At 47.0% G+C, this 22,755-nt stretch overlaps 1 protein-coding gene across 2 annotated transcripts in view; it reads right to left on the bottom strand.

Annotated features, from left to right (window-relative positions):
* LOC119442324 (neprilysin-1) overlaps positions 1 to 17,803 on the bottom strand; it is a 51,382-nt gene extending 33,579 nt beyond the window's left edge. The window contains exon 1 of one of the 2 annotated variants that reach the window (XM_049662057.1): positions 17,569 to 17,803. In XM_049662057.1, coding sequence (XP_049518014.1) covers positions 17,569 to 17,651 — 83 coding nt within the window. In that variant the 5' untranslated portion in view covers positions 17,652 to 17,803. The remainder of the gene's footprint in view (positions 1 to 17,568) is intronic. The other variant, XM_037707164.2, reaches the window with a different exon arrangement.
* Between the last annotated feature and the right edge of the window lie 4,952 nt (positions 17,804 to 22,755).

Genomic DNA, 22,755 nt, shown 5'->3' with positions numbered 1-22,755 from the left:
TATGTGTGGGTCCTTTTCTCGAAATAAATATTGTTGCAAGTTAGCGCCTGTGTGTGTCACTTCATCCTTCGTCCTTGTCTTTTCACGCGCTATAAGCCTCACGATCTCGTGCCGCTCAACCAGCTTACGCTGTGACTGTGCTGCGTGTGCCGCGCAGGCCTGTGACTTTTTTTTTTTTCAAACCCTTTCTCCTTTGTTTTGTTACGTAGGTGCAGCAGGACCATCTGTTTTACTGCTTTCGATTGCCTGAAGTGCCTCGGTTTGAGGACTTCCGTGAAAGAAGCAGTGACGCCATGAGGAGTACATCTCTGGGCTAATATAGAGAGGAAGTATTTGTTACGTGCGCAACCCGGCATTTCTGCTGTAATGCGTCCGCCACTCCTAATTACATGGATGCTTTGTGGATGTATGTATAGAGGCGGCTATACGCGATGTTGTTGGTCTTTCGTTGGATGAAGCCACCGCTTCCGTTTAAGGAATGTTTGGGAACCGGCTGGCTGGCGATCCATCTTGTTATAACTCGTTGTAGCAGTATCTGTGTGAGACATGCTGACACGCTGACGAACCTCCATGCTTATGTGGCAATTTCATTCCTACATCATCACACACACCTGTATTGCCAAGGCAGGAGCAACACTCGATAGGGTTGCCGGTCCACACATTGAGAAACTCTCTCCATCGTGAAGTACCTGCTTCTGCTTCCGCGAAAATATGGCTTGCTCCGCTGCAAGTATAGGCGACGCGTGGGAACCGGTGCGAACACGGCGATAACGCTCTTGTTGGACGTCGGTTGCGCACGCTCACCGTAAGATTGTGATTATGACGCCATTGTGCGTGGGCTGATTGATAGCCCTTGCAGCCCCAACGTCATGTCTGTCGTTAAATGATAATAGGCCTCGTTCGTGTAACATATGTCGACATCCTGTCTATACGCATTGTGATGACTACGAGGCGACGGACCTGTTCAAACGAAGATGAAATGCAAAACACGCATGCTAGTTTTTTATAGTTACGCGTGGTATCATCATGGCAGCGACATCGATAAATTGCGTCTTACAACGAAAGAGCACAAGCACCCGTGGCTTCATATAAAGAAGGGTCCGCGACGCCGTTGGATTGGTAAAGTGGCTCGCCGCGAGTACATGACAATCCGGTCGGTCATTTACGGCACTTTACACAATCTATAATCACATCGTTTGATACATGGTAATTCATATTATAAGATTCATTGAACGTGGACACGCTGACGAACAAGTCACATAAAGTTTGCACATATCGCTTGCCAGATATACTACAGAGGTGTGCCGCGAACAGGTGACTGTAGTTGCTTCATCTCCCCCAGCTCAGCTGTTCACTCATCGCGGTAGCTCAGTGGCTGTATGGGGATCTACTGCTAAGCATCTAGTCGCTCGATCGAATACTGACGTGCCGCATGCTGGTGTAGGCAGAGTGTAAAAACGCTCGTGTACTTAGATGTAGCACGGACGTTAACAAACCGCCCATGTGTGGTAGTCAAAATTCATACGGAACCGTCCCCTACGTTATCCCTAATTTCCCACATCAGCTATTGTTTTATACCAGACGTCATAGGTTAAGCTGGACAAAGTAGTGACTAATATGTGCAGAGCCGACGCATATATATATATATATATATATATATATATATATATATATATATATATATACCGTATACAGTTGGACCAAGATTGCCAAACACAACGCTGACGCAAGCTTCGAGCTCGCTAGTAGGGCTTGACTCCATTCATCGTTTGCGCAACGGGAGTGATATACAGGGTGTCTCAACTATCATGCACCAAGATATAGAAATATGCAAATGTCACGTAGCTGGTCAGAACCAAGGTAATGTTGTTTTCCGTCGCTTGGAGATACTCAGATCATCTTTTGCATTCCGCCTAATTGCATAATTAGTCTTAATTAATCAACTTCTCAAATATTATAAATAGATAAAAAGTGTCAATGAGGAAATTGTAGAGCAACGTGAAAAACTCCTGACACAGCTTTCTGTTTCCAACGTGCTACTTAAATGTGTTTTTCCGAGCGTGAAAGAAGCCCGCGAATGCACGCAAAGTGCCTCGAGCGGCCAGTCGCGCGACAATTTTGCGTGTATTCGCGGGGTTCTTTCATGCTCGGAAAAACACTTCTATGTAGCAACAGAAAGCCGGCGCCAACGCCGCTTACGCCGACACCGACGTCGGAGGAGAGAAAAGAGGAGTTGCACCGTGTTGCAAAGCGTGAGGCAGGAAGCGCGTATGGCGCGCTCGCATACGCAATGGCGGAGATAAATTCGAAGCGCACACCCAATTCGCTCACTATCAGTATATACTTGCTGCATATGTCATGTAACTGACAAGCACACACGCGCATTGCTGAACTCGGTGCTCGATTTCGTTTGCGCCCGGGCTTTCGTTCTTCTAGGCGCGCGTTGTGAAACAAGGTGTCCACTCTGACCGCGTATATACTGTGCGTGCCAACCTCGCTGATATCGGGCACGCTATTGCACCTCTCCCAGCAAGGACTCTCAAGGTCCGGTCAGCTTCTACGTCGATCGTACATTGGTTGCGCGCCCTTGTCGGTCGCTGCTGCGGATCGTTAAGGTCGGCGCTGATAAGCGGCCGAAAGCATCTCCAAGGTCGACTCAATGGCAACAGCGTTTCCCACGGCTTATTGCGCCGTATATTCACAGAAGAGCCAAAGACCGGAGGCAGATTCGCAAAGCCTTGCTCTCAGCTCGGAAGAACTGTTTGTCAATGGCATTCGGCTGCAATACCGACTAGTCTGCTCTGAGCAAAGCTTTCCGGCACCGTGAAAGTATTTATGTCACCATATTATGAAACTAGTAACTGGTAAACGTTTAAAGTCGGTGTGTGCTTGCTCATTATAGTGTACGAATCGCTATATATCTCTGATACGTGTTTCATGAATCTGACCTACATAATTTCTATCGGTTGTGAACGTTCACGACACGTTCCGCAATAGAGGACACTGCGGACTGAGTGGCACTGAGGGGCAAGGAGGAATACAAGGAAGGTTCTGGCCACCTGTAGCCCTGTTTGCGTTTTGTATTGTGAATTCAGCGTTTCGCGTTGAATTTGTTTCTCTAGAATTTTTATCCGTTATAGTGACAATTTCAGAATTGTTATTTACATCGTCCGTGTGTTTCTCTTGACTACCCAATTCATGGCCGATCCAGCGCTGTGGGTATGCGCAACGATCATTCAGGATGATGATGATGATGATGATGACGACGACGACGACGACGATGATGATGATGATGATGTCAACAGCAGTAGCATCAGGGTCATGTTGACCAGGGCTTGCGCGACCAGGACTGTGCCGTGACTTCCCCACATTGGCGCCCAACGTGGGGTCCTGGCAGTGCCCCGAAAAAAGATCGCGAAATTAAGGAGCTCGCGGCGCATGCACTGTGTCCAGCTGATGGCCAAGGATCCTCCTTTGCGGGAAGCGTGTCCAGAGGACCTAGAGCATCGAGAGTCGCGAGCGAGCCTGTCCCGCTGTAAACAGCAGTAGAAGAGCTCATGTTCACGGAGTCCCAGGCGTCGTTGATAGGAGCAAAAATGGCACCTATAGTCACAAGACGTTGCTGCTCCCAACGCACATCATGCTGACAGGCTTTGGTGCCGGCACCACTGTCGGGATTGGCCTCATCACCACCTTGTATTCCTGTTTCAGCGACGGCTCGTCAGCTGGCCCGTCGTCCTGTCATTTCTCGCGCACCGCCGATGTAGCGTCTTCGTGCACACTGGCGAGGCTCGCTCGGCCAAAGACGGCGGGTTCCGTTCAGAATTCAGAACAGACATTGCTCATCATATTAAGATGGAAATTATTATTATTATTATTATTATTATTATTATTATTATTATTATTATTATTATTATTATTATTATTATTATTATTATTATTATTATTATTAAGGACACGCCGCATTTTTCCCTCTGCTATGGCCCTTGGCGGAGCGCGGTCGTAGGAGTGATTAGGTGTCTGTCCGGACAGCCAGTCAAGTTTGAGTCCCTAGGAGCAGCTTTAAGCCATTGAAGGATGCGGATGCATCCTACTCCGCTATCGCTGCTTTCGGTGTGCAGCGAAATTTCACCCGGTGGTGCGCTATATAGATACGCAATGCTAGCGCTGTCATCTTTTGTGAAGGAGTTCCGAGACGTGGGACTTCAGCACCACATTACCTAATAGAAGGCAACCTTAGCGGCATTGCGTGACACAAAGGAAAATGAGAAGCCTTATAAACTGTTGGCTTACAGGCTATAGTTGGTAGCTCATGGTAACAATTAAATTAATAGCGCAAGCGTAAGACGCAGGAGTGGACGTATGCTTACCAAGAGAGCCACTGAAATTGTCTGCTATGGCACATTATGCGTCAGCGTTCCCTTCATTTGTTTATAAACTCAGGAGCTACAGTTTTTGAACGTGATACGCGCATCACTTTGGAAATTATACCAAGTTTCTTTTTTGATCATTGTATCCTATATAATTCTTTGCGATTCTTGTATGTATTTTCTTCTCATACCGTTCTTATTCTTGCATTTGGTTGCAACGAATCTGTACAGTACATCACATCGATCCGGAAAAATAAGATCGTTCGAAGTGAGCGATGTTCCAGTCGCTTTCTGTGCCTATCTCTTGTGCTGTTAATTTCTCAGTTCTATTCCCGGCTGGGCGCTGCTGGCCGTGCCATCGAAGCCAAGACTTCCCCACATGACATAATTCATCACATGCGTTCTTACGGTTTATGTCGATTGGCAGCTTAGCGAATTATTGCCATCATATGATGTTAGTGAGGGTAGCTCGCGAGAAAGGTCAGAACGGGCACGAAACCGTAGCGATAGCTCCTTGTGTTGAGTGTTGTGCGAAGGATAAGGCAAAGGGTTTGAGGTACCCAACCTGAGAAAATAATGGTAAAAAAGCCGGCAGATCCCACGCCCTGTGGGAATCGATGTTATGCGAAGCAGTGTGCGGGGAGCCTACCAAGTTAAGGAAACGACTATGAGAGCACCAAGACGTAGGTGGCTCTTTCATGACCTACATGACGCGCATGTCATGACATTCATGTCATTAGTCCTCAGGAGACCCTTTAGCTACACCTAAGAGACCTTAAGGCGAAAGCCATAGTCATGCTCATGACTATGACTTAAACCATCAACCTTTAGCCTTTTCCTTCACTTAGTACCATATCCGAACCCGTTCCATTGGTTTTAAATGCGAAGCATTTCCTGGCGAACATTTAATACTTGGACAGTATCTATCTATCTATCTATCTATCTATCTATCTATCTATCTATCTATCTATCTATCTATCTATCTATCTATCTATCTATCTATCTATCTATCTATCTATCTATCTATCTATCTATCTATCTATCTATCTATCTATCTATCTATCTAGCCGCCTACGTCTTTGTGCTCTCATGGTCGTTTCGTTAACTTGGTATGTACCAAAATTGGCATACTATGATAAGAGTATATGACGAACATAAATGGCATGTCATGACAAGCGTGTCATGGAGGTCATGAAACAGCTGCCTACGTCTTGGTGCTCTCATGATCGTTTCGTTAACATGGTAGGTACCAAAACTGGCATACTATGAAAAGAGTACATGACGAACATAAATGACATGTCATCACATGCGTGTCATGTAGGTTATGAAACAGCCACCTACGTCTTGGTGCTCTCATGGTCGTTTCGTTAACTTGGTAGGTACCAAAACTGGCATGCTATGAAAAGAGTACATGACGAACATAAATGACATGTCATCACATGCGTGTCATGTAGGTTATGAAACAGCCACCTACGTCTTGGTACTCTCATGGTCGTTTCGTTAACTCGGTAGGTACCAAGACTGGCATACTATGAAAAGAGTACATGACGAACATAAATGACATGTAATCACATGCGTGTCATGTAGGTTATGAAACAGCCGCCTACGTCTTGGTGCTCTCATGGTCGTTTCGTTAACTCGGTAGGTACCAAAACTGGCATACTATGAAAAGAGTACATGACGAACATAAATGACATGTCATCACATGCGTGTCATGTAGGTTATGAAACAGCCACCTACGTCTTGGTGCTCTCATGGTCGTTTCGTTAACTCGGTAGGTACCAAAACTGGCATACTATGAAAAGAGTACATGACGATCATAAATGACATGTCATCACATGCGTGTCATGTAGGTTATGAAACAGCCACCTACGTCTTGGTGCTCTCATGGTCGTTTCGTTAACTTGGTAGGTACCAAAACTGGCATACTATGACAAGAGTACATGACGAACATAAATGACATGTCATCACATGCGTGTCATGTAGGTTATGAAACAGTCACCTACGTCTTGGTGCTCTCATGGTCGTTTCGTTAACTTGGTAGGTACCAAAACTGGCATACTATGAAAAGAGTACATGACGAACATAAATGACATGTCATGACATGCGTGTCATGTAGGTAATGAAACAGCCGCCTACGTCTTGGTGCTCTCATGGTCGTTTCGTTAACTTGGTAGGTACCAAAATTGGCATAGTATGACAGGAGTGTACGACAAACATAAGTGATAGGTCATCAGATAAATGTCATGACATGCGTGTCATGTAGGTCATGACAATCACCCCGCGAAAGATATTAAGACTCAAAAACCACTGAAATGGGTTCGGACATGGGTACTAAGTGAACAAAACACTAAAGGATGCCGGTAGAAGTCATTGCCGTGAGCGTGACTCAGCTAAAATGACAATGGCTCTGCGAAAATGTTAAACACTCAAGAACCACTGAAATGGGTTCGGGTGGGCACTAAGTGAAGGAAACACTAAATGATGATGGTAGAAATCATAGTCATGAGTATGACTTGACAAAAATGGCAATGACTCAGCGAAAAAAGATTAACACTCAAAAGCCACTGAAATGTGTTTTGATGTGGGTACTAAGTGAAGGAAAAGGCTAAAGGCTGATGGTCGAAGTCATAGTCATTACCATGACTAAGGCGTTCGCCTTAAGGTCTCTTAGGTGTAGCTAAAGGAACTCCTGAGGACTCCTGACATGAATGTCATGACATGCGTGCCATGCAGGTCATTAAAGAGCCGCCTACGTCTTGGTGCTCTCATGGTCGTTTCGTTAACTTGTGGGCCCCCCGCACACTGCTTCGCATAACATCGATTCCCACAGGGCGTGGTATCTGCCGGCTTTTTTAGGAGCGAAGCTCATTAGGCCCTCACGATGTCCGTTGTCGCCGTCGTCGTCGTAGCTCCCCGTCGCGCACGCAGCGCGCATACCGACCGCGCACAGGTGTTGCGCTGCGCCGGCGCTGCTCCGAAGCACCTCTCCGAGCAAGCGCACGACGTGATGCGCAGAACCGTTCGCAGAGCGCACGCAGCGTGCATACCGACCGCGCGCAGGTGTTGCACCGGCGCCGCGCCGCTGTCGCTACACTTAGCTCTGCAGTATGGAGGAGCGCGAACGTAAGCGCAAACGTCGTGACTCTGATCCTACACTTCGAGAACGAGACGCGGCAGCCCAACGGCAACGCGGCGAAGCTAACCCCGAGCTATGAGCACGAGAAGCAGTAGCACGCCGGCAACGGCAGCAAGACCCCGAAGCGAAAGCTCGAGCAGCAGCCGTAATCGTCCAAGGAGCTTCGCTCCATCATCAGCATTCACTTCGTGGATCGGCTGCCAATTTTTTAAGTATTAATCTTTTTTTCGCTGAGTCATTCTCGTTTTTGCTGAGTCACGGTCATGACTATGACTTCTACCACAATCCTTTAGTGTTTTCTTCACTTAGTGCCCACCTCCGAACGCATTCCAGTGGTTTTCGAGTGTTAACTTTTTTCGCTGAGTCATTGTCATTTATGCTGAGTCATGCTCATGACTATGACTTCTACCACCATCCTTTAATGTTTCCTTCACTTAATACCAACGTCAGAAACCATCTCAGTGGCTTTTGAGTGTTAATCTTTCTTTTGCTGAGTCATTCAGGTTTTTGCTGAGCCATGCTGATGACGATGACTTCTACCACCATCCTTTAGTGTTTCCTTCACTTAATACCAACGTCAGAAACCATCTCAGTGGCTTTTGAGTGTTAATCTTTTTTCGCTGAGTCATTGTCATTTATGCTGAGTCATGCTCATGACTATCATTTCTACCATCATCCTTTAGTGTTTACTTCACTTAGTGCCCACGTCCGAACCCATTCCAGTGGTTTTTGAGCGTTAATATTTTTTCGCTGAGTCATTGTTATTATTTCTGAGTCATGGTCATGACTATGATTTCTACCAGCAGTCTTTTAGTGTTTCCTTCACTTAGTACCCAGGTCGGAACCCATTTCAGTGGTTTTTGAGTGTTAATCTTTTTCTCTGGGTCATTGTCATGACCTACATGACACACAAGTCATCACATATATGTCATGACCTATCACTTATGTTCTTACTCGCCGTGGTTGCTCAGTGGCTATGGTGTTGGGCTGCTGAGCACGAGGTCGCGCGATCGAATCCCGGCCACGGCGGCCGCATTTCGATGGGGGCGAAATGCGAAAACACCCGTGTACTTAGATTTAGGTGCACGTTAAAGAACCCCAGGTGGTCCAAATTTCCGGAGTCCCCCACTACGGCGTGCCTCATAATCAGAACTGGTTTTGGCACGTAAAACCCCATAATTTAATTTTAAATCACTTATGTTCTTCATACACTCCTGTCATACTATGCCAATTTTGGTACTTACCAAGTTAACGAAACGACCATGAGATTACCAGGATGTAGGTGGCTGTTTCATGACCTACATGACACGCGTGTCATGACATGTCATTTATGTTCGTCATATACTCTTGTCAAAGTATGCGAATTTTGGTGCATACCAAGTTAACGAAACGACCATGAGACCACAATGACGTAGGCGGCTGGATAGATAGATAGATAGATAGATAGATAGATAGATAGACAGACACTGTCAAAGTAGCAAATGTTCGCCAAGAAATGCTTCGCGTTTAAAACCTGCACCGTTATCATCCATTTTTACCTGACCAAGATACCGGTAGGAATGAATCTTTCTTCATTGAATCACATAAGAAAGTGTTGCACATGAGGCGTTGCGATAGGGATGAGCTTCGTATTGTGAATCGTTTATCTTCAAGCGTTGTATACATATGGTCGCAGGGATGTTGTGCCTACGTAACATTATTGCGATGACGATTTCAATTTTGTCGTTTGTTTGATGCTAGCTGTTCTTCACTGCCAACGCTTTTTGAGATGCGGCTTGTATAAGGTATGTTATTTGTTTTTTTAACAATAATAAGCCCGTCAACTGGCTTGGTCACTTTCTTGAGGAGCCCCGCATCACAAGTCGCAGGGCCAATATATGGACCAATAAAGTAAATGCGTGCACGTTTTCATTCGAATAAACCCAATTTACTTCATTCGGCTCGAATAGAACTACGAGGCTTTGAATATGCCGAATGGTTATTTGCTTAAGTACTACCACGCCTGTGCTTTGTGTCTACAGGATATTCATTATTATCACCTACCTTGCCCTTTCTCTTATCAACGTCAACTGAGAACAACCAGCCGAAGCTCGACTTATCTGTATTTCCTTGTATTTACACGCTACGTTCTTTCTTCTACTCGTGGCAGATATTTTGGGATAACCAAATAATGTTTCACACTTTCTGGACGAGCGATAGTAAACATTGTCAGGCACGACCTATGGGACTTGTTGGGCGAACGCGACTCTATAGTCGCGTGAGCGGCCGACGAAGGATGGCGACGACCGCCGTCGATAAGCCGGGTACAAAAGGCAACGGACGCTGCTGCCGACCTGCGACGCGGTCGCGCAAAGAAAGTCCGCCTGCGAAGGGCTGGACCGTGACCTACTTCTATGACGCGCGTTCACTTCTGGATGGTTTCTGCGTCACTTGGCTCTTAGCCTGTAGTGTCTGCAGCACTCTGATGACAGTAAAGCATGACACGGCCCTTCGTTCCGAGGTCTAGTACCAGGTGCCACCTCCGAGCAGGCGCGGATAGCAACTAAGTAATTGGCAGAAAAAAAAAAAAAACAGAGCGAGAAATGTGGGAATCACTTGCGATAGCACTCGGTCAATCACGCTCATCGAAGCTGAGGTCGAGTTTGCCAGCGCGAACGGGTGCAAGTGAACGCCGCTGTTCCGGCCCACCGCATCATCACATGTCATCGTCTTGTCGTATCTTATATCCCCCCCCCCCTAATCACCATGTATCTCTAAACGTATTAAACGAGTTGGTAGTTTGCGTCACGTACGTCCACTTTTTGTTCTTTTTTGTTCGTTCATTAGTAATCTTCCGTCTGTGTGACACTAAGCGCAATACAATCATGAACGCAGATCCAGGCTTCTCTGAAAGGGGGGGGGGGGGGGGCGGGGAGGGGGTGACATTAAGATGGTGGTTGATGATGGCGATGTGTTTTTTACATGCTGGCGGGTTCGCTTCAATAATCATTAAATCTGAATTGTCTCTCCAGAGTAAGGAAAAAGTAACAGCTGGGAAGGGCTTCGTGCGTTTGTCGCGTGCCGTACACTGCGCACACAAACTTTAAGGGGAGGAGGTGGAAGGGTCAGGACATTCAGATGTGGTGTGTATTTGTGAACCTTGGGAATACGCCGAATCGCCGCTTCAATTCAACCCCCTCCCCTCTCAGTCGTGAGTACGTGCCATGGTTGAGGGCCATCATCATCATCATCGTGGTGGGCATGCCGTTCGGCAATTCGGCGCCGGGACCTCCCCATCGCAGTTAACCTTCGCTCATTTCCGGTGATCGATGGAGTTTAAAGCTCCAACGCAACACGAATGCACGAATGCTTTGAATTCCTTCCCCATCGGAATGAGGGACATGAAGACGTGTACTCTCGCAACTCGCCTTCTGACAAGACTTCGCATTGATTAAATTTGAATAAAGCACGGATATGGTTTTCTCTCAAGATCCGTTTTGGCATTGGTGCGACAAGAAGGATACAATAAGAACAACAATGCAACAATAAGAACAAAACATTATACGTAGCCATTTAGAACCGAATGCGGGAGACGTTGTGCTACAGCTGCTATAGCTGGATGTTCTTGAAGAACAGGTGAAAATATATGATGACCTTTGCGGAACTTACAGAGCATTTAGCTCTGACAGCAGCATTGTGTTTACAGATACTCATCTTGTAATTTTTGTTAATAGTATCGTTTCAGTCATCATACGATAAAGCGAAAAAAATGGTAAAAAGTGGTATTCAGAACCTAAGCGAAATGCATTTAACCCGCATGCTGCATGCGGACAAACCGAATCTAAACATGGGTAGGCTGAGATCAACTTCATCGCTTACCCGTGTAAATATGATAAAGTGCAGCAAACACTGAGATGACGAAAGAAAGCAGGACAACAAGAAATTTCCCGCCGAACGGCGGCGATCCATGAATGTCATTGCTCCCACTGATTAGAACTGTGTCGCCGGCAAGATTTTGCAGATATTTGAACACCCAGCCGCGCAACAATTGTTCTTCGACATGCCTTGAAGCTTTCGCCGCCACACACATGCGACGTGTGTTGCTTATTTCGCGAATCAAACGTGAATTAAACAGAGAAGCATGAGCAACGACACAGAAAACTACGGCGGAAGGCTGCCTCCTTTCCCGATTAAACTTAGCAAGGCCACCACCGTCGGCGCAAACTACGCGTTTACCACAACGTTTTCTACGTGCATGGCCGGGCTGGAGTACGTGCTCGTGCTCGTGCTCTCCAGTCTGGCCGTGATCAGTGGTTTTGACCGGCTTTGTCCTGCACCAGGTTGACTGATGGATAGTAGCCAAATCCTGATTGCGCATTATGAAGCTTTGTCCTGCACCATGTTGACTGATGGATAGTAGCCGAATCCCGATTGCGCATTATGAAGCTTTGTCCTGCACCATGTTGACTGACGGATAGTAGCCAAATCCCGATTGCGCATTATGAAGCTTTGTCCTGCACCAGGTTTACTGATGGATAGTAGCCAAATCCTGATTGCGCATTATGAAGCTTTGTCCTGCACCAGGTTGACTGACGGATAGTAGCCAAATCCTAATAGCACATTATGAAGCTTTGTCCTGCACCATGTTGACTGACGGATAGTAGCCGAATCCCGATTGCGCATTATTTATTTATTTATTTAAAAAATACTGCGGACAAGAAGTCCAAGCAGGGTGAGCAGGATACACAAGAATAATCACAAAGGAACAGAATGAAACAAGTTTCTAACAAGCTTTTCACAATATGTGTGTCGTCATAAGGTAGACGATTGCGCATTATGAAGCTTTGTCCTGCACCAGGTTTACTGACAGATAGTAGCCAAATCCTGATTGCGCATTATGAAGCTTTGTCCTGCACCAGGTTTACTGACGGATAGTAGCCAAATCCTGATTGCGCATTATGAAGCTTTGTCCTGCACCAGGTTGACTGACAGATAGTAGCCAAATCCTAATAGCACATTATGAAGCTTTGTCCTGCACCAGGTTGACTGATGGATAGTAGCCGAATCCTGATTGCGCATTATGAAGCTTTGTCCTGCACCATGTTGACTGACGGATAGTAGCCGAATCCCGATTGCGCATTATGAAGCTTTGTCCTGCACCAGGTTTACTGACGGATAGTAGCCAAATCCTGATTGCGCATTATGAAGCTTTGTCCTGCACCATGTTGACTGATGGATAGTAGCCGAATCCCGATTGCACATTATGAAGCTTTGTCCTGCACCAGGTTGACTGACGGATAGTAGCCGAATCCTGATTGCGCATTATGAAGCTTTGTCCTGCACCAGGTTGACTGATGGATAGTAGCCGAATCCTGATTGCGCATTATGAAGCTTTGTCCTGCACCATGTTGACTGACGGATAGTAGCCGAATCCCGATTGCGCATTATGAAGCTTTGTCCTGCACCAGGTTTACTGACGGATAGTAGCCAAATCCTGATTGCGCATTATGAAGCTTTGTCCTGCACCAGGTTGACTGACGGATAATAGCCAAATCCTAATAGCACATTATGAAGCTTTGTCCTGCACCATGTTGACTGACGGAGAGTAGCCGAATCCCGATTGCGCATTATGAAGCTTTGTCCTGCACCAGGTTTACTGACGGATAGTAGCCAAATCCTGATTGCGCATTATGAAGCTTTGTCCTGCACCAGGTTGACTGACGGATAGTAGCCAAATCCTAATAGCACATTATGAAGCTTTGTCCTGCACCAGGTTGACTGACAGATAGTAGCCAAATCCTGATTGCGCATTATGAAGCTTTGTCCTGCACCAGGTTGACTGACGGATAGTAGCCAAATCCTAATAGCACATTATGAAGCTTTGTCCTGCACCAGGTTGACGGACGGATAGTAGCCGAATCCTGATTGCGCATTATGATGCTTTGTCCTGCACCATGTTGTCTGATGGATAGTAGCCGAATCCCGATTGCGCATTATGAAGCTTTGTCCTGCATCAGGTTTACTGACGGATAGTAGCCAAATCCTGATTGCGCATTATGAAGCTTTGTCCTGCACCAGGTTGACTGACGGATAGTAGCCAAATCCTAATAGCACATTATGAAGCTTTGTCCTGCACCAGGTTTACTGACGGATAGTAGCCGAATCCCGATTGCGCATTAAGAAGCTTTGTCCTGCACCAGGTTTACTGACGGATAGTAGCCAAATCCTGATTGCGCATTATGAAGCTTTGTCCTGCACCAGGTTTACTGACGGATAGTAGCCAAATCCTGATTGCGCATTATGAAGCTTTGTCCTGCACCAGGTTGACTGCCGGATAGTAGCCAAATCCTAATAGCACATTATGAAGCTTTATCCTGCACCAGGTTGACTGACGGATAGTAGCCGAATCCTGATTGCGCATTATGAAGCTTTGTCCTGCACCATGTTGACTGACGGATAGTAGCCGAATCCTGATTGCGCATTATGAAGCTTTGTCCTGCACCAGGTTGGCTGATGGATAGTAACCAAATCCTGATTGCGCATTATGAAGCTTTGTCCTGCACCAGGTTGGCTGATGGATAGTAACCAAATCCTGATTGCGCATTATGAAGCTTTGTCCTGCACGAGGTTGACTGACGGATAGTAGCCATATCCTAATAGCACATTATGAAGCTTTGTCCTGCACCAGGTTGACTGATGGATAGTAGCCGAATCCTGATTGCGCATTATGAAGCTTTGTCCTGCACCATGTTGACTGACGGATAGTAGCCGAATCCCGATTGCGCATTATGAAGCTTTGTCCTGTACCAGGTTTACTGACGGATAGTAGCCAAATCCTGATTGCGCATTATGAAGCTTTGTCCTGCACCATGTTGACTGATGGATAGTAGCCGAATCCCGATTGCACATTATGAAGCTTTGTCCTGCACCAGGTTGACTGACGGATAGTAGCCGAATCCTGATTGCGCATTATGAAGCTTTGTCCTGCACCAGGTTGACTGATGGATAGTAGCCGAATCCTGATTGCGCATTATGAAGCTTTGTCCTGCACCATGTTGACTGACGGATAGTAGCCGAATCCCGATTGCGCATTATGAAGCTTTGTCCTGCACCAGGTTTACTGACGGATAGTAGCCAAATCCTGATTGCGCATTATGAAGCTTTGTCCTGCACCAGGTTGACTGACAGATAGTAGCCAAATCCTGATTGCGCATTATGAAGCTTTGTCCTGCACCAGGTTGACTGACGGATAGTAGCCAAATCCTAATAGCACATTATGAAGCTTTGTCCTGCACCAGGTTGACTGACGGATAGTAGCCGAATCCCGATTGCGCATTATGAAGCTTTGTCCTGCACCAGGTTTACTGACGGATAGTAGCCAAATCCTGATTGCGCATTATGAAGCTTTGTCCTGCACCAGGTTGGCTGATGGATAGTAACCAAATCCTGATTGCGCATTATGAAGCTTTGTCCTGCACGAGGTTGACTGACGGATAGTAGCCATATCCTGATTGCGCATTATGAAGCGTTATCAATGGCTCAATACGAAGCGATGTCTTCCAAGGCGTCTGGCTTGGAGCGGCCAGGAGTGAGTGACTTCGCACGCTGGCGCGCGTCCTTTGTAGAACCTAACCGCCATTCCTCGCGAAATGCGGCACGGCGCAAGGCACGTAGAAGCGAGCTAGCGCGCGCTATAGCAAACTTGCGTGTGGTCTGGGCCTAAGTTTCGCGTGACTCGAGGCTAGCTGGGTGTTCAGAACTAATTCGGAAATTAGTGAGAGCCGACAGCTATAGCACCCGATAAATAGTGTTGCCAAAGTTTCATGCCTATACGTGGGTGTGCACGATCGAGCGTGAACAGACGACAGTCGACTTCTTGCGGTATAGCGTAGTTCTTATCAGAATTCGAAACGTAGATTTTCGCTTACTTCAGCCTGTTTAGTTAACTGCATCAATTAATATACAGGGTAAAAGTAGGAAGAAGCGCATTGATCCAAACATTCTGCTTGCGTCGTGTCAATTCTTTAGCGGCGAATGGCAGCTCTCTATGGGAACCTGCTCGATTATGCCAAGGAGCAGCCACCGGCAGTGCCAAAACGAGTGATGAGAAGGCCTCTGTTTTAAAGGAGAGTGTTTTAAGAAAAAGAAACTTTCCGTTTCGCTTGTGAGCTCCGCGTGCCGCGCATAACTGCAATATTTGGCTGAGACGTTCACTGCAGCGTGTGTTATCCGCGGAATCTGTTTCAAGCCCGTTGGTTGGTTCAGAATCCTTTAAAGTAACATTTATGAACAGCCGTTTTGAAATAAAAGTACGGTTACTTCGCAGACAGCGGTGGCGACTATGAGGCGATGGGTAATATGCGGTAATTTGTCGATAATTAAGAAATATTCATTAAATATATCATTTAAGCTTTACATTTCAGCGAGCTCATCGTAATTGGGAAATTGAAACGAGTTCTCCGTAATAGTCACCTCAACTTTTCGATCTCACTGTATATCACGGTCGTGACTGTCCCAGATAATTCTCTCTCGTGTCAAACCCAATGTTCATTGCCAATTAAATATAGCAGAACCTATATTACGACCCTTCAAAAATCCGCTAGACCTGCGGTAGTCCCAAAGCCGTTAAAGATCCCGCTCAAGTTTTTTTTTTTTTCAATTACATACTGCAGACCCTTGGGACCAAGCAGGTGGGCAGTTTGAAAATTGCAGTAATAATACAAAAGGCGACAGTAGAAACTGTTTCGAGATTAGTGTAATAACATAGATAATAAAACACAAAATAACAACAGTGGAATCTGTTACAAGATTATTCTAATAAGATGTACTACGATACAAATGAATACAAAACAACAACGGAATCTGTTTCTAGATTAGTGCAATAATATCGCTACAATAACAGAGATGTGAAATGGTGCAACAGTGCTACTTTGGTGTGGTAGGAGAGACTAAGAAGATGCCTGAATTAATTCGTTCCAATCTGAGACCGTGCGTGGAAATAGAAATAGGAAATAGGTTTTGCGATCAGGAATATAACGAACATGTAAATATCACTGCGCATGCAATAGAACACGATTGCAGTATAATAACAGTCGAAAAAACGCCTCAGAAAGTAACAGCAGATGTAGATTGCAAATATCAGTACGCGGTCAACATTGGCCGAACAAGGGAAGACTCACGCCAGCTTTTCTACAATAATATTTTCTTCGTCAAGGCAACAACAGAGCTCTTGTTGGGCTAATGTTGACCGCGCTTCGTCTTCATCTTCCTGTGGCCCCTTTGCCTTGTGTGGATATCAGTAACGGTACTCTTTGTACGGTCGTGAACTACTGAAATATGCTCTATATACACCGCCTTTTTAGAAAAAAATCCTCTTCTCGTCTAGCGCCACTGGGACGGTTTCAGTTATACGACCCCTGAAGTATGTGCTATACTGCTGCCGTCGTTACCAGAATTTGGCGCTCACTTAGCCGGAATCATTACCCAGGGCAAGTTATCTTTAACAATGGTCTAAAGAAATATTCATTTTGCTTTTCAAAAGGGCACGACTAAACAGCATGCTTGCTGTTGATATACACACGCAAGCGTAACGTGAGTGAAAGGGCACGAAGATAAAGAATAAAGGTACGCGCGCTCTCCCCCCCCCCCCCCCCCCCCACGCACACACACACAGACTGCAAAACTTTCAGAAAAACCTTTGCCCGCCAAATAATTCCTCCCGCTAAACACACCAAATGCCGCTAAATTTAGCGGGCCATGATGCGCGCACGCAAGGTAATATAAAATCACCCATCGACTATAACCATCCTGCACTAAAGGCGCTAGCGTACATGCAGACTAACGTCACGCATGCCCTTCATACATGACGTCCACGAAAGCATTTAAGCGAACTCAAGCGTAAGCAGCGCTCGCAACAACAACGACGAGCGCTGATCAAAGCAAATTAATTAAGTTTGCGGTCTAGATGAACTATCCTATACAGGGATTGAAAATGCGTCTCCTCTGGATATATGCCACACTGCAAAACAGCTCATATGGAGGAGAACACGCCATTGATAGGAGTAGTGTATGTATACTCACAGTTCTAACGACGACGCTAGGCGAGGGACATCCAAGTGGTACGACTTGCGCGCGGTGTCCCCGATGGTAAGATTGAGAAGCATAGCAGTATTTCCCACGCCGGTCAACAATCGCACACACGCAGGCACGCCACTCGACCACCGGCGGCCTGTTCCACCGATTGCGTCTCACGCGTATGACACCGTCGACGACTTGCCGGCGCCTCACACAGAGCGAATAACTCTTCGCTTTCCTCCGCGCCGTCAGCCTATACTGCCTTCTTATCAGCACCGATAGGTTCGAGATGGGAGCGCGGCATTGTCCTCCTCTGTGCGTGCGTATGGGCTCGTGTTTGCGCGTGCGAGGCGCCCTACAGCCTGGCGTCGTCGCTGTCGGGAGAACGCGACTGTGGAAGAGAGTCCGCTGACGAGAGAGGAACCCGGATATTTTTTGTTTGTTTGTTTGTTTGTTTGTTCTTGCTGTTTGCTCTTTCTAAGAGGCAGCACATCTCACACGAACACATCCACGTCGGCGTGCGTGCGTGCGCGCGTATTTACCGCTGAAAAAGTAGCAATATCAAGGCACACGTATCACCGCCGGGAAATACCCGAGGAGTGAAGTGGTCTTTTCAGAACGAGACGGACACTGTTTGTTCGTTCGTATAGAGTGTTATCGATACAGTGAAGCCGATGGGTCCTAATGAACTGGTGGTCATGTTGACGTCGTGGGAATGATGTTCCAGGTATGAACTGAAGCTGCCAGTCGCAAACTTGCTAGTGATGCGACTTATGTATTGCACCATTCGAGATGATGTTCCACACACACACACACACACACACACACACACACACACACACACACACACACACACACACACACACACACACACACACACACACACACACACACACACACACACACACACACACACACACACACGCACACACACACACGCACACGCACACACGCACACACACACGCACACACACGCACACACGCACACACACACACACACGACAAGCGAAAGAGTTCGTTATCCTCACCTTGAACCTACACCTTACTCAATGGTAGTTGATGTAACGTCGTATCCTTTGAATTGCAATCGTGGCGTGCGATAACTAGAATAAGACGCCTACAAAAATCTTTTTCTTTTAAATTGTCTCGTTGTACTTGGATGGCCTTTGCATGAATTATCAGAACCCAGTGCAAGTCTGCCTTGTTGCGTGCGTCGAGAGCAGCTCTCAGCATATGAGCCGCTGATAAAAGGCATGCCAAGTCCTCTATCAATTTACGTGATCGCAGCCCTCCTACTACAGAAAGCATGCTTGGCATATCGACTGATGCGTGAGCGGAAAGAACAGCCGAGTGAATATTTTTGAGCGATTGCGATGCTGTGTTGCTGCGTCGAAATCATTGGCACACAGTGAGTTTGTGAGTTTATTGTGAATGCAGAGAGGAGAGAGAGAAAGGGAAAGAAAAGGCGCCGTTTAACCAGGCTTTTCTAGTCAGCTACTCTACACGTGTGTGTGTGTGTGGGGGGGGGGGGGGGGGGGGGGGGCAGGTTCGTCCCAAATCTGCTTCAATCCTTGAGATTCCCGAAGATCGAGAACTTACGTAAGAGGTGGAATGTACGGAAATGCGGTGGTGTGCCCCAAATGCTCGGAGCAAAAAACTCTGAGGCACGTCAGGCAACTGACATGAAGTGTCAAGTATTCACGGGGCGTTACCTAAAGAATTATTATTATTATAATTTGATTTGAAAACATATACAAAGGAAAGAGAAAGCGAGAAGCAAGGCTGGCAACTGCCACCAGAAGGGGCACAACGCCTGCCTACTCTTCGGAAAGGACGAGAGAAACATTAAAAAAAATTAAATTAAATTATGGGGTTTTACGTGCCAAAACTAGTTCTGATTATGAGGCACGCCGTAGTGGGGGACTCCGGAAATTTGGACCACCTGGGGTTCTTTAACGTAGAAGGAAAGATAGGAAGGAGGGGAGGAAGGAGGAAAGGAAGAGCGAGATGACAAATGTCAAAGAATAAAGTAAACATACAGTAGGGCCCGTCCCTGCAGGTCAAGCTACTAAGGAATGTAAAATAAAAGAAATAGTTGCTGGGTTACAAACGTGCCCCTAAGTTTGTTGCTTCTAGAAAAGTAAGGAGAGCACGATGAGCTTGATCACGTCGAGACGCACAACCACTGGGGTATAAACATTCATCTAGAATCGTACACCGCAGGCCAAGGAGATGGTAGTCCCTCACTAGTGATTTGCGTTGCGCACTGAAAGCGGGACATTCCAATATGAGGTGCTGAAGTGTCTCGCAGCCATCGCAAGACGTACACGATGGACTAGTCACACGTCGTTGTTGGTGTAAACGTTCGTGCACATTAACACAGCCAACCCTTAGCTTGAGTAGTTGCGCTCTAGCGCGACGAGGCAAGCCTCGACCGCGAACACGCGGCGGGAACGTTCCATTTGCGACGCGCTGGTCTGGATGCTGCTTGAGTAGGTGGCGACGAATCAGCAGGCGAGCGTCATCAAGCTTGCACAAAATTTCAGGGCAAGCACAGTCGTTATGAGTGCAAGTTGAAGCCAGTCGATCAGCCTCTTCATTTCCGGCGATCCCTACGTGCGAAGGTATTCACTGAGCAACGAATGCCTATATGAAAAAAAGTCACCGACGATTATGATACTCCCTAATGCGAAATTTGAGCGCCACTCTATATGTATTTTCATTTCGCGATATATTTGCTGGCGCGGACAATCTGTCTCGTGCGGCACATCGCAAAAAAAAAAAAGAAATCACAGCATATCCACGAACCGAAGTGAATGACGATGAGTGGGCGAAGCACCGGGGGATCATTCGGGTAAACCACAGCTACGGACGAGAGATAAAGAGAGCGTGCGTCGGGAACGAGAGAGAAAGAGAGCGCGCGTCGAGAACGAACGCCCTTGTGCACCGCAGCGTACCTATCTACCGACGAGAGAAAAACGCCCGAAACGTTCTGCGGAAGCTGGCTTCCGGAACCGGAACCGGAAGTGGAACCGGAAGCGGAAGTCGGCTTCCGGTTATACTATACATATACATATATATGTATATATGCGTATACATACACACACAGCGGTCTCTATACCAACCAGAGCTACGGACTTACGCCATCTAGTGAACACTTCATAAAACTACAGGTGGCTACCACTTACATGGCGCCATCTATTGAGCAATTCATAAACTAGAGGTGGCTACATACTACTACTACTACTACTACTACTACTACTACTACTACTACTACTACTACTACTACTACTACAGAGGAGGGAACGACCCACACCCTAAGGAGATTCGCCCCTAAAAGAGCGAAGTGTGGCGCGACTGCCTCGCTAATCAGGAGATCGAGAAAGGCAGCACGCGGGTGACGCGTGGGCGCGATTCACAGCCGCCGCTGCTGACAGACTTCCGCTCATGCAGAGCTTTGTTTCCATATATGGTATCGGTGGACGCGCTCGCTGCATGCCATTGGTGAACAAACGACGGCGCGCTACCCTGGCGCCATCTCGTAACAGTCGTCGCCGCAGAGCCCATCTTGCGCGGCACTACCCTTCTATTCTCACGTTTTCGCCATACCCTCTTCCTCCGCATTCCGCCTCATTGTTCCCCGGCACCCTCTTGCTCCGGTTTCCTCGTCGCGTTATGGTCGCTATCGCTGTCTTTCATCCCCCGCTGCGCTCCGGTTTCGCTGTTTCATCCTTCGTTGTGCTCGTTCGCTCGGTTACGTCGAGGGACGCCGACGCGAAACGCAGGAACAGGCGCCTGAGAGCTGTGCTCTAAAACCAAGCAGTTTGCAGCTATCAAGCTATTGGTCAAATATCGCTTAGCACACAAACGTGCCGCGGTCTCTCTATAGATGGTATTATTATTAAAGTGCGACAGTGTCACTTTTTTAACAGCAATCTCCTGGAAAATGCGATGCCACCGTGACAGAGACGTCTGGCCCTGCCGCAGCTTGCAGCCTGCAGTCGTCAACCTCTAACCAAGACTTACAACGCGAAGAACTGTGCAGCCGCCACCACTGTGTCTGACGATACGGGCCCTCAGCATACGCACCATCTGCGATCAGCAACTGCGCTGTAGACTGCGAGGACTGGTGACGCCGCTACTGCACTTGAGCTCAGCGGAAGGGAAGGCTTTCAAGTTTATTCCATCCATGCGGAACGTAGGCAAGACAAAGAGCGGCCGGTCTTCGCAAAGATCAAGAGCATCATGCATGAATGTCATGCGCGTACTCCTAGAAAACATGCACACAACGAACTACAAGTGTTGGTCACTCTATATAAAGTTTGTGTTAATTTGCAGAAGTAAGGGCAACTGCATGTGGTGGGAGGTACTTTTGCAGAAGTATCTGCCACCACCGTTTTATGAAGAAAGCAAGGACGCATCCACCGCGCTTGCCTGGCAGTGTGCAGCAGCGATTAATGAGCGAGGAAAGCACGATGGCAGATATTTGGACACCAGATTGTGCGCTCATGGTCTGTTCCGTCTTCTATAAGGTGAGTCGATAGTGGGCTTGGCGTCGAGGCGCCCTAGTCTTCTAGCACAAGGCCCGACATCTTGTGTTAATGAAGCCTAACGTGTAGAAAAGCACACTTGCTGGACTTTACACATCCCCTGTTTAAACAGGGATTACCAATGTATTTTCCCACGCTTTCGTGTACTTTCGAACGTTAATGAAGCTTGTGACAATCGACCATCTGGAACGACTCCCTGAAGACTCTTGAAAGCCTGCGTGGCACATGACACGTACTTCGAACATTTAACGTGAGATGGTCTTTACCTCCTACTAGCCACTTAATGGTAGGTTCCTCTCCCAATAAAAAAAAGGTGTGTTCAATAGTAAAATTTTAGGTAATAGCCGGATTCTGTGCCCATTAGGCCACATGCGCATGTAAAACGCGGGCGAACAATTTCACTCCTTAACTACCCTCGTGCAACATGGCGCTTTGATTCTAATTACGCGTACGTCACGTGGAACAGCAACAACTGGCTATTCAACAACAGCCACGCCTGTTTGCCCTTCTCTGGTGGCAGCTAGCGCCTTCAGGCGCGATGTAACATTGCACCGCATTCGTGATTGGGCCATTTTACCCAGTGCACATACCTTCGTGATCGGTCCAGATTGTCGTCGCTGTCATATGCTACGTCATCGTCCTG

This window comes from Dermacentor silvarum, chromosome 2, assembly GCF_013339745.2.
Source record: "Dermacentor silvarum isolate Dsil-2018 chromosome 2, BIME_Dsil_1.4, whole genome shotgun sequence".
Lineage (NCBI taxonomy): Eukaryota > Metazoa > Arthropoda > Arachnida > Ixodida > Ixodidae > Dermacentor > Dermacentor silvarum.
The sequence above is the reverse complement of the archived record's forward strand: the minus strand, read 5'-3'. Positions and strand labels throughout refer to the sequence as shown.